The 12173-nt window shown below is 37.6% G+C and overlaps 1 protein-coding gene across 6 annotated transcripts in view; it reads right to left on the bottom strand.

Annotated features, from left to right (window-relative positions):
• Positions 1-4829, bottom strand: part of LOC110045593 (MAM and LDL-receptor class A domain-containing protein 2-like) — a 66812-nt gene extending 61983 nt beyond the window's left edge. For all 6 annotated transcript variants that reach the window (XR_016207736.1, XR_016207737.1, XR_016207738.1 and 3 more), the window contains exon 1: positions 4596-4829. Coding sequence is in view for 2 of the 6 variants with exons in the window: in XM_089291127.1 (XP_089147253.1) it covers positions 4596-4692 (97 nt within the window). In the remaining 4 variants the exon portion in view is untranslated. The remainder of the gene's footprint in view (positions 1-4595) is intronic.
• Positions 4830-12173: the final 7344 nt, after the last annotated feature.

Below are 12173 nucleotides of genomic sequence, written 5' to 3' on the forward strand. Positions count from 1 at the left end.
TCACCCATCGCCACTGACAATCCATCTACAGTCAGACGCATTCGACGGTACAATAAAGGTGCTAGGATTTCTAGGAAGCGCCAGCGTTTTCGTCAAAGGCGCAGATTGCCAAACCCCGTCAATACAGAGCATCTACACCAGCTAGACCCCGTTAACCTTTCTAGTCTGCCTATTGGAGCAGATCAGGTTAACTTGCTCCGGAAGGGACCTTCCTTTTGCCCCACGCCCAAAGATATCAACTGGCAGAGCGTGTATGACGATTTGGAGATCTTTGAAGCCCGATTACGGACGGCAGCTTTCTTTATGGATACCAATCCTGATGACGACCTTCCAACCCCTAGCCATCTACCTCGTGTTCCGAAAGAAAAGAAATGGAGACCTCCTACGTCCAGGTACCCTGAACTTGAACTTTTTTTTAGCTAATGTGAGGCGTGATCTTATCAATCATGAGAACATTAAGCAACCTAGAGATAATCTTTCACGAAAAGAACGTGTTGCCCTTAAGGAACTTAGAAACTCTAATGTAGTGATTCGGATACAGGACAAAGGTTCCCGTTTTGTTTTAATTGATGATAAAGAGTACGAAGAAAAAATGCTTGGTCAGCTCAACAATCAGCTGCACTACAAATCTTTGCAATCAGATCCTACCTCGAAGCATTTAGCGTTAGTAAGTAGTTGGTGTTCCAAATGGCTTGGAAAGGGTGAGATTTCCCCCGAAATAGCTAAGTGGGTTTTAAATAAGGAAGCGAAACCAGGAGTTGCCTTTGGGAACATTAAAACGCACAAAACGGGCAACCCGTTAAGACTCATTACCTCTTGTTGTGGTACGGTAATTGAGAACTTGTCGGCCTTTACCGAATTCTATTTGCAACCACTTGCTCGTAAATTACCATCATTTATTAAGGACACCACGGATTTGCTTAACAAAATAGGAGATCTTAACACGAGTGGCCCTTTTCCAACTGGCACCTCACTGGTTTCGTGGGATGTGGTTTCAATGTTCCCCAACATCGATAACAAACTTGGTCTTACTGCAGTTAGGAAAGCTTTGAATGCTAGGGAAAACAAAATTCCGTCTACATCTTGCATATTAGAAGCCGTAAAAATCTGTTTGAAAAGCAACCATTCTGTTTTTAAGGAGAATTTCTTTCTTCAGATTCATGGCACGGCCATGGGTCCAAAAAATGCATGTAGTTATGCCGATCTAGCCTTATAATTAAAGGTAACTGATGAAGGTCTAAGACCGAAACGTTTTTCTATTAAATTTTTAACTTTTTAACTTTTTTGACCGTCAGAAGTTGTCCGTCCTTGCTTTATCAAACGTTTATATATATATATATATATATATATATATATGTTGCAGATGGTGACAAAAGTGTGATCAATCTTTACTATTTAGTAACATAATATTGTAAGTCTTGCAAATTCATCGTAGATCTGATATAATAACACACAGACATAAACTGAAGGCACAGAATGTTTCTTATTGAAGGAACGACTTATGGAGGTAGATACAAAGACTAGTCAAAGACAGGAGAAGTCTCGGGGAATATAAATCAAAAAACCCTACCCTTTGGGGCCGCACATACCTATATAGCCCATATAAGGGAGTACCCTCCACCTCCCCCACCCCGATATACATCCCGGGATATATATCCTTATCGCCAACCCAATTCTTTGTCTTGGGGACGAAACTACACCAAGTGAAATGATTATTCAACTTAAGCAAAACTGTGCCCCGTGTTCTTATTTTCTTAAACTTGAGGCAAGCCATTTAGGCTTACCTTTATGCTAAGGTCGCCATACGTACTGCTCAACTTATCAATACGCATTATGGTTACTAATATACATATTTTGACGACATACGACTGTTTCTTGTAACTTTCAATTTAATCTATATAGAATTTAGTGCGTTTGATTTGATTTTTCCTGAAAGAAGACATAATCAAGTTTGTAGTAAATTGCTAAGTGGGAGTTATGCCTACTATCAGAAATGAAGTTGTCTGTCGTGCCACATGGGTGGATAGCTAATTGTCTTGATAGGTTTGAAAACGTAAATATATGTTTTTGCTCTTTTACGTCGCAAAATTGGTAACCTATTTAAACTGACATACAGAATGAAACATTCCTTGTCAGGAGAGTAACTGAACTCCACTAGCTTCCATTTAGACATCTGGTATTTGTACATGTACAAGTAGCATTTGTACAACAACTATTTATTTGCGCCGCGTCAAGATCTGTAAGTTAGGCATACTGCAAGCCATGCTTTTCAGCTATCGTAAAATTTACTTCTCACCTATAACTTTGAGCAGAAAGGAACTAAAAAAATTGCATTTCATTGCTCATTTTCACATCATTCAACTTCGCTCACGAAACGCCAAATTTCTTTAGTGCTAACCTCTCAATTCCAAGCAAGTGTATATGTCAAATGGAAAGCTTCTACGCGTTCTTCTGTAACTTACCGGTCTGAAAAAGCCATGCATGTAACAAAGAAATCTTCTTCTGCTCGGCCATGAAAAGGCAACGTTTTTCTTATCATGCGAGAATCTTTATGCCGGGGCTGTTTGGCACAAAGTCGGATTGAAACGGCTCCACAGAAGCGTTGAACGATAGCGTCTGTGGGCCAATATATACAAATAAAGAAGGAAAACTACTGTAGGCAAGCAAAGAAATTTGTGTGATCAAGTGTAACGAGTCCATTCTTATGCACAAATGTGTTTGGGCAGAAACGATAAACCGCTTGGCGAACAAAAAACATATCCAGAAAAGCTACATGTTGCTTTTTACTTTAAGTGTGTAATGTCATGGCAGTTTGCGTTGACCCAACCCGACTTTTTTTCTCTCACTTACTTCTTCCCTTTGAAAGCAAATTGAACTTACAGTGCAACTACTCGAACCAAGGCCGCCCGACAAAAAACTGAAAAAAATTGCCAAGGTTAACAATAGTTATCCAACAAATTATTGATGAAATCAAGCTGTACATGACAAAGGCAACAGATTTGTTGTCATTTTTATTAGTAACTATTTTAAAACTTTTAAAATGCCAGTAGTCAAATTGCAAAGAAATTTGCTTAAGTGGCCTTGGTAGGTGTAGTCACACTGTTGTCCAAAAATTTACACCAGGCCAGGCCTTCTAAACCAACTCGGTAAACTTCTGATTCCAGCAGAAAGTTTCTTATAACAGTTCAGACTGCCGAAGGAATTTCTCGAAAACTGGTTTTGAGAACATCTTATGCAAATACTTCGAAGGAGGCATGTGAAGTGACATGAACGTATTTGAATAAGCAACTTTGCTGAGTTAGCAGATAACGTTTCGCAAGTTTCGATGACGTCATACGGGTACAAAACGGAACTCAAAACTTTAAAGGAATGCAATGGTTATCAATCATTATTCATAATAGATCTACTTTTCCGCTAAAAGAAAAAAAAATCGTTGTATCTCGCTCTAAAGTCAGGAGCTGTTGGTGGTTAAATTTTCTTAGCAAAGATCATCATGATCTTCTAAATATATTATAGGCACTATGTTTTATTACAGAATGGATCTTCCCTTCAGGTCCTTCAGGTCACTGTTACTTGTAGATTTAATTGCGCGAGCCGCGTAATTATCGAAAGGTCATTCGCCAGAAATCAGGCATGATTTCAGGTTTTTCATGTCCTTGGGTGAAATTATTTATTTCAACTACGGAAATTATCAGGCGAAATATAATTTTGCCACACACTTTTAGCAAGTTAAACAATGGGTATTAACGTTATTACGAGACCGAATGGTCACTGAGTTACTTGTTAACAACTTTGACATTTAACGATTTTTATTCTTGATAATGATGTGGGATACATCGAAACGTCGAATTACGTTACTCCTTATATTTCTTATTAACGTTGTTGATATGAATGTAGGCGTCAGTGGTGATCAACGTTGATTTGTTTCAACATGCATGCAGGCGGAAAGTCAGCGTCTATGAATCAACTGACTAAAACAGCTCAGCAATCGCCACGAGTCGGAGGAGCAATGCAACTCCACTTCAGAAAAATTCAAATACCTCGATATATATATATACCTAGATATTCCTTAAGATTTAGAATTTTGCTCGCTCAGCTTTGACCCTTGCAGCGACCACGAGAGCTGCGCGTTTTGATCAGCCATTCTAGTTAACGTAACCGTTATTAGCTTTTCTACACACCCACTTCCATGGCACTTATGACTTCGCCGTCTTTACGAATTTATGCAATTGTCATTATCAATACTTTTGTGTAGTCTCTTTGAGCCACTCGTTTCGATTTTTGCCGTTCATTGTACCCCGCTTTTACTCGAAGATTATTCATGTTTGTGCTCAGTCATTGTCTTGTCAACACTTATCACTGCTCACTGGGAGTTCTTAAAAATACTGAAATCCCCCTTTGGCTTCAGTTAGCTCGACCTTGATTCAAAAAAGCTTGTTATTCGCCAAAGAGATGCTAAAGCGACTGTTAACTACTACCCTTTAGACGAATGCATGCAACTATGTCAGTCACGTTTAACGACCGCGTGAAGGGCGGAACGAAAGCTTAATTACTTACATGGCTTAATTACGAACTAGAAATATAGTTGCACTTACCTTTCAAACAAAAAAGAAATGAAGAATGCCTCTTCATCTCAATCATTTTGTCATTGAGCGTTGATGTTCTATTATCTACTCTTCCACTGAGAGCCATGCAGAACTTAAATTAATATTATGCTTGACTCTAGCGGAACTCTTTGTCCACGTTGAAGGTCGCACAAAGCTCATGCAAATGAAGTTCCTGTTTCGGCAAGAGCATAGCCAAACGGCACTGGCCCGTAAATCAGCTCAATGACGTCGAGTCAGCCGTGATTTTTGAACGATTGTCTTGGCATTTGGCATTTACAGTTAACAATAAAGATTAGCGAAAAAACTGAGCAACGACGTTTCGGTGTCATCCTGGCACCATTTTCAAGTTAAAAAATGTTTCTGCGAAAAGTAAACTAATTTATACCAATGGTAGAGGTGCGAAATTGAATAAATTAAGATTAAGATAGCTGTTCAATGTTCATGTTCATTCCAATGAGGTGTCAAACACTGGTAATGAGTTCAGTGTCTGTTCAAAGCCTAAACAAATACTTTTGCGCGAATAGAGTCTGACTGTGTGTTAAGGCTCGGTTTCTTCTTGTGAATCCACAACATTTCGTGGATCAAGCAATCGAACTTTCCCTGACATTTCTTTATGATCTTAAAGTTGTTAGTCAGGTCACCAACTGTATCAACTCGGTGTTCATTTTGAAGGTGTTTTCCGATGGCGGTAAATCGGTGTTCCTCAATGCGCTTGTAAAGATGACGGCTAGTGTAACCGACGTATTCTGCATCACACAGATCACATATATAGTTATAAACAACGCACTGTTGATTGATCAAAGGTGGTTTTGGCTCTTGTACTTTGAGATCATCGCCAATTTTACGGCTTCTGAACACCGGCTGTAGTTTGTGATCAAGTTTATTACTCAAGTCCGAGAGATGTTTCTTTACTATGTCCGCTGATTTCTGTTCTTTAAAAGGTAGGACAATGCGGTAGATATTCTCTGCTGGAGGCGTCGATCTTGTGTCTGGTGACATCACTGAATTAACGAAACGGGTGATGGTGGAGTTCACAAGAGAATCTGAGTACTTGAGGTTAGAAAAGATCAGTTTAAGGCGTTCGCATTCTGTTGAGAATAGTTCCCATGTTGAGGACAAGCGGTAAGCACGGTTTAACATGGTTTTAACTAAAGATCTTTTATAGCGGTTGTCGACATGACTTTGGTGGTGTAAGAGGAGACCAGTGTTTGTGGGTTTACGGTAAACACTTGTTACCAGCTTGCAGCCCTTCTTGCATATTTCAATGCCGACAAATGGTAGCTTACCGTTAGATGCGATCTCCATGGTGAAGGATATGGATGGATGACAGTTGTTCAAAGTCTTCAGAAAGGCTTCTGCGGTTGGTATGTCTTTCATTGTGGCTAGTGTATCGTCCACGTAGCGTCTGTAGAAGTCTGGCAACTTGTTCTCGTTTTGTAGCTTTTCCTCGATAGAACAAAGAAAAGTATTGGCCATTAGGGGACCCAAGGGAGAGCCCATCGCTACTCCATCAATTTGTTGGTAGAGTTGACCGTTAAATTGAAATAGCTGGTCCTTTGTTGCTACTGACAACATTGAACATTGAACATTGAACAGCTATCTTAATCTTAATTTATTCAATTTCGCACCTCCACCATTGGTATAAATTAGTTTACTTTTCGCACAAATATTTTTTAACTTGAAAATGGTGCCAGGATGACACCGAAACGTCGTTGCTCAGTTTTTTCGCTAATCTTTATTGTTAACTGTATTTCCAAATTTAATCTTATAAGAATTTGGCATTTAAGCAGCAAATTAGTCTATCCACAGACCCTGTGTTTTGTCTTGAGTCCGCCAAGATCGCAAGCAAAAGTATTACCCTCAGGCGCCCATCTCGCGCTACGCGCCTATTCTCGCGTGCTGGCATCGCTTGCTCTCCTGACGAAAAATAACTCGTAGTAAAAAATAAATAAACATCTGTGGACAGACTAGTACTAAATTTAAAGAGATATCACCGAAGAGGTAGTACTTACCCTATACTTTTTTTCTATTTTTTCTTATTATTCTAATATATAGAGAATATAAGAAAACGTGAAGTAAAACATTAGATAAATTCAGGTGGCTCTTTGGCGATCGTCTTTATTGAAGAGTGTTTGTTAAGAGTTTCCATATATGTTAGACAGACCGACAGACAACCATTATTGAAGCACGATTAAGTAGAGTAATTAACGAATTTCAAAGTAACAATGAGAGTTAAATCGTTACACCAGTCAAGTTCGAGTCAATTTCATTATTATTATTATTATTATTTCACTTTTCCTTTTTGATGATATCGTTTGACAAGTTTCGACAACGTGAACATCATTCTGAACAAATCAAACCCTACTTCGGCCTTTGAGTTTTACCAAGCTAAGAAGCTGGGTACAACTTGAGCATTTTGACTTTGTTTGTTTCATTTTCATTAATGCAAAGCCGAAGCGTCCTCGCTCAACTGCTAAAGGAGAGGGGGGGGGGGGCGAGGGGGTAGCCGATTTTAGCCATGTTGGTCTCAAATAGCTTATGGTTTTTCCACTCTAGTCTTGAATTGAGTATATTTTTTAGAAGAAGCTGCTTTTTCATCATTATCGATAAGACCATCGACAAAACCCCTTCACAATGCCTTAGCATGGGTCTGAACTAGGGGATTAATAGGCAGGTCTGAAACAGGATATGGATTTAATGGTTAACAGGATATGGATTTAAGAGGGCCAGGGTTCAATAAAAATAATCAATGTTAGCTAAGACTTTGTCTAAATGTGGAATTGACCAAGTTCGGGATTTTTTCTTTGAAATCTGGCAACATTGGTGTACGGCACCTTTAGACTTGGGGAGTGACTTTTTTGCCCGAAAAAATTACAAAATGCGCGAAAACGTCACGGTTAAAATCGGAATACAAACACATTCAAATTGCAGTAAAAACAAAAACGTTCACAGTTCCCACGTCTAATGAAACAGTCATCATTTCAAAAATATGTAGTTTGAGAGGTCGTCTGATCGACCTCGATTGACATCCAAGTTTAATCACAAAATTTTAAAAGAAAATATTACTTCATTATCGTACGAAAATCTGTTGCTCGAATCATAAGCGTTTTGCCCGAAAAAATTTCCAAAACTGGGAAGAGGGTTGCAACCCAAGTACTCTTATATGGCTCTGAAACCTGAAGAGCAACCAAAAGCCACCTCAAGAAAGATTCACAGATATCATGATATCTATAAGGAACTTCCTTGTAAGACACAGAGGATATTACACGAACGGCGGCGCGAGAATATGAATTTTATTTTAGAGTTGTAAATATTGTTTTTAACACGAGAAAATAAAATTCATATATTCAAACCACATGGTAATTTCCTTTTCATTAAATAGACAAACTGACTGTTTGTTGTCATCGACATCCTCACTAGTGAGGATGAAGTATAATATGAAGTATAGTATGAATTTTACGAGTGGTGTAATTTCCAGTATAACAGTCGTGCCTACATAATAAATAAATTTATTTCGGCAGCAATCAAAACAAGCATATGCCGTCCTTTTTTCTGGAACAAGAATAAACAGCCTAGCTATAGCAGATTTGCAAATACCTGGCAGATCTTTAAAGGAGAAATGTCTATAAAATTCTGTATTTTTAGTTGATATCTACTAAACCTGCTAATGTTCCTTCCAGACGAAAACTCAGCAAGAGCGCTGTTCGAGATGTTTAATTTAGCTCTTATGTGGTTACATCAAGTTACTACTTCGTCAATTCGTAACACAAATTAAATGCAGAAAGAAATGGGCTAAAAACTATACATCTGACATATCACAGGGTAGAGGTACTTTAAAGAAGCTGTTTAAAAAGGCTGTTTGTCAAGCTGACGTTTTATACGATGTCGTTTTTTCTTTCCGTTCACCCTCTCAGAAGAGTGCACTTAACAGAAAACCGCCCACACGGCGTATATTCACTGGCAACGCGCTCTTTGCTTTTCAGTAAAATTACTTAGTTCCAAAGGAACAATTTTATATTTATATATATATATATATATATATATATATATATATATATATATATATATATATATAGGCAATTGTGGAAAACGAGGACGGACAACTTCGAGCGAAAAAAATATATATATACAGTAAAAAGTCTAAGAAATCTAAAAAAAAAGTTTAAAAATTTAATAAAAATAAACGTTTCGGTCAAAGACCTTCATCAGTTGCAATGCAAGTGAATAATAAATTACAATGACCTTAAATAAGTTTACAGTATAAAAAATGACATAATATTACAAAGATGATTACATAACAGGGCGTGGTAACACATGAAAACGAAAAAATTAACCAATGATAAACAATCGGTGATTACTAAGCGAGATACTATGACAATGCGGTACAAAACTCAAAAGACACAAACCAAATAAGAATAAATAATCGAATATAATACAAATAAGATTAATATGAAAAAAGTAACATGATTCGTCGAGTCAGCCGAAAGTGTGAAGGGACCCGCGTGTAAAATATTCAATGTTCAAAAAAGGCGGTCCCAAAATCCCCAAACAAAGCCCTTGAAATTATGCCGCGGCAAGGCACAACAGGCGCCCTAAACAGGGCCCTTAAACAACAATAATGTAATAAATTCCCCGATGGGGGCCCCTGAGAAAACCTAGCGCTAACAAAGCTAACAAGATCCAAGGTCAGGGCCTTTGAACACCTGAACTAAGATAACCGCCAAATTTGCAAGTTATTTTTGCGCTAATTGTAGTTTATTCTTTTTTTCGAGTGGAATTCCTGACGTTTATTCAAGCCAAAAGGTGCCAGAGAGAACAACTGTGCACTCCAATATGCCTCTTTAGTGATTAAAAGCTTTTCGATGTTACTTGTATTGTTTGCATTTATCTGCACTTGATCAATACACTGGAAAGAAAAGTCGTTTAAGTCGTGCGGTGTTCTGTTGAAATGCACCGCTACCTCACAAGTCTTTTTCTTGGTCAGCATAGCAGACTTGTGGTTGCGAAATCTAACTCTAAAATCTGTTGTTGTAGAGCCAATGTATTGTAAGTTACATTTCTTACACGAAGCCAAATAAATGACATTTTTTGAATCACAGGAAAGTTTCAATCGTATCTTATAGCTCTTGCCTGTTTGAAAACTTTGGAAAGAATTTGATTCAACAAAGTAGTTGCGACAGAGATCAAATCTTGTTCTTTTGCATTTAAAGCAACCCTTAACCTCAACAACCTCTTCAACCTTAGTGTTAGAGCCATAACGAGATGGCGCTAACAACTCCTTAAGGTTTTTAGATCTTCGAAAAGAGGCTATGATGGAATTTGGCGGAAAAAATTCTTTTAATTTGGGGTTGGATTCCAAAATGCCTAGGTGTTTTCTGATGATGCGACCAACATCAGGTAAATTTGGATTAAATGTTGTTACAAATGGAAACAATTTCTTCTCAGCTTTGGCACGAGTTCTAAGTAAGTCAGTTCTAGATGTAGTTAAGGCTTTAGAAAATTGATCTTCCACTAGTTTTGTGGGATAACCCTGATTGACTAGATAACCCTTATATTCAGTTGTTCTCTCGGCAAGAAATACTTGTTCAGAGCAGTTTCTCTGTAACCTAGTTGCTATGCCATAAGGGATAGCCTTGAAAACGTGTTTGGGGTGAGCACTTGATGGTGGAAGATACAAGTGGCTATCAGTTTATATATATATAAATTAAGGCAAGTGTTAGGAAGAGAGACAGATGTGTACATTTAATTTAGTGGCTCTTGGTGCACATTAAGTTATTACTCATATCTTATTATCAATAAACGCAGCTGTAAATATATATATAAGTGATTGCACATTACCATATAATTTGATATAACATGATCATCATGCCCGCATACTGGAAAAGTCCCATCAATCCACTGATTTTCCAGTACAGGGCCTCAACTCACGAAACAAGGCAGTCGAGAACCTGATACCGATGTATTTTGGGTATTACAAAACGAAGAGCGCCACCGGTTAAATTCGAGTTAAATCACAAGTTCCCCTATACAGCCCAACGAGCAACACGGCCTGGTCGCAAAATTTCTTTACAACGCTGAAATCACCTCTTCAGATTTTGTTGAACCCCTCCCGTGCTGATGAATATACTTATACTAGCAAGATGCGAAAGCGACAGTTGAACGTTTTGTACATTATCCTTTAGGCTTTTTCTATATTTATCATACACCTGTAAATGCTGGTTGAACATTTTTAGCGGGCAAACACCACGAAAGACTGCTTCACATAGCCTACGTAAGTTGTAGAGTAGTTTATCGCTCACCTTTGATGCAAATCAGCAATGCGAACCGTCGCTTTGGTCTTCTCATTTAATCCGATGGTGTTTACAAACGTTACGGCCTAAAATGCAAACCTACTGTAAGACGCCAAATATGCATAAGACTGTGAATAACAAGTGGCTCTGACGTTTTTAAACAATTCGTGTTGGCGGTCATTTCCGTGGGTGTAGTGTGCAGACAAAAACAAAATATTTATTACCAGCAGCAAAAAATGCTGACAAAATATTAACATTTTGCCATTTGCCTATCAGACTGGTGGAGGCCATCTTGCATTTAACACGAACTATCAATGTTATTTAGATATATGTGCATAATATTTGTTTTTATAAGAATATGTTTCATAAGAATATCGCGGCTGAAATTTGTGAAATTTTAAAAATATTTTAAGAATAAGCCCGAGGCTGATATCTTGAAAAGAATATAATTTTGTATCTAAAATGTGCTGATACAACACAATTATATGTTTCTATCTAAACCCTATAGATTTTTTCCTTTTTTTAACGGCAAAACTACCCAAAAGTAACAAAAATAGCACTAGCCGTATGTTCTGTGCTAATAACATTTCTGTGAGAAGTTATGTACGTCATATCAGGCTTTAAATGCCTGCAGGCCGGCTCCATAATTACTTTAACACCATCCACACACCGTACACATTCAAAAACAAAAATGTCATACTCTATAATCTAAGAATAATTATTCACAGGGATATTTTGAGTCTAGAATCTACAGAAAAATAAGAATACTTAGCCTCGACCGGAAAAGCAATATTCTTACAAAAAAATAAAGAGTGTATGTGAGCTACTTTGGCCAGTTTCCATGATTGTCGTCAAGTCAAAATATTATTGTTGCAGCAGGTACAGGAGCCTTTTGCCACAAAGAAAAAAATTCTCATTTGAATAACACCAGGAGATCACAAAAAATATCTACTTTCAGTTAACGTGTATTTGAAGAATAATATATGATTCTCAACTTGGCAAGGCTGCAATTCTGGAACTCTGTATTAAAATGTAATTTGGCAAGAAATTTGATTTTCATGACCCTCCTAAATGTAATCAAATTTAACATTAACATTGATTGTCTCTTCTTTTAGAAACGTTACAGACTGATAACATTATGTATCGTGTGAGCTTGCCGCTAACGTCACATTAGACGTTCATGCAGAACTATCATTTTATTATTTTTTTTTTTTTTTGATATTTCAGCTAGGAGCTAAAATCACTTGGTAAAATTGATTTCGTTATGTTTACCAGA

The sequence above is a fragment of the Orbicella faveolata genome, unplaced genomic scaffold (assembly GCF_042242905.1).
Source record: "Orbicella faveolata isolate gen_17 unplaced genomic scaffold, um_ofav_v1 contig_24, whole genome shotgun sequence".
Classification (NCBI taxonomy): Eukaryota; Metazoa; Cnidaria; class Anthozoa; order Scleractinia; family Merulinidae; genus Orbicella; species Orbicella faveolata.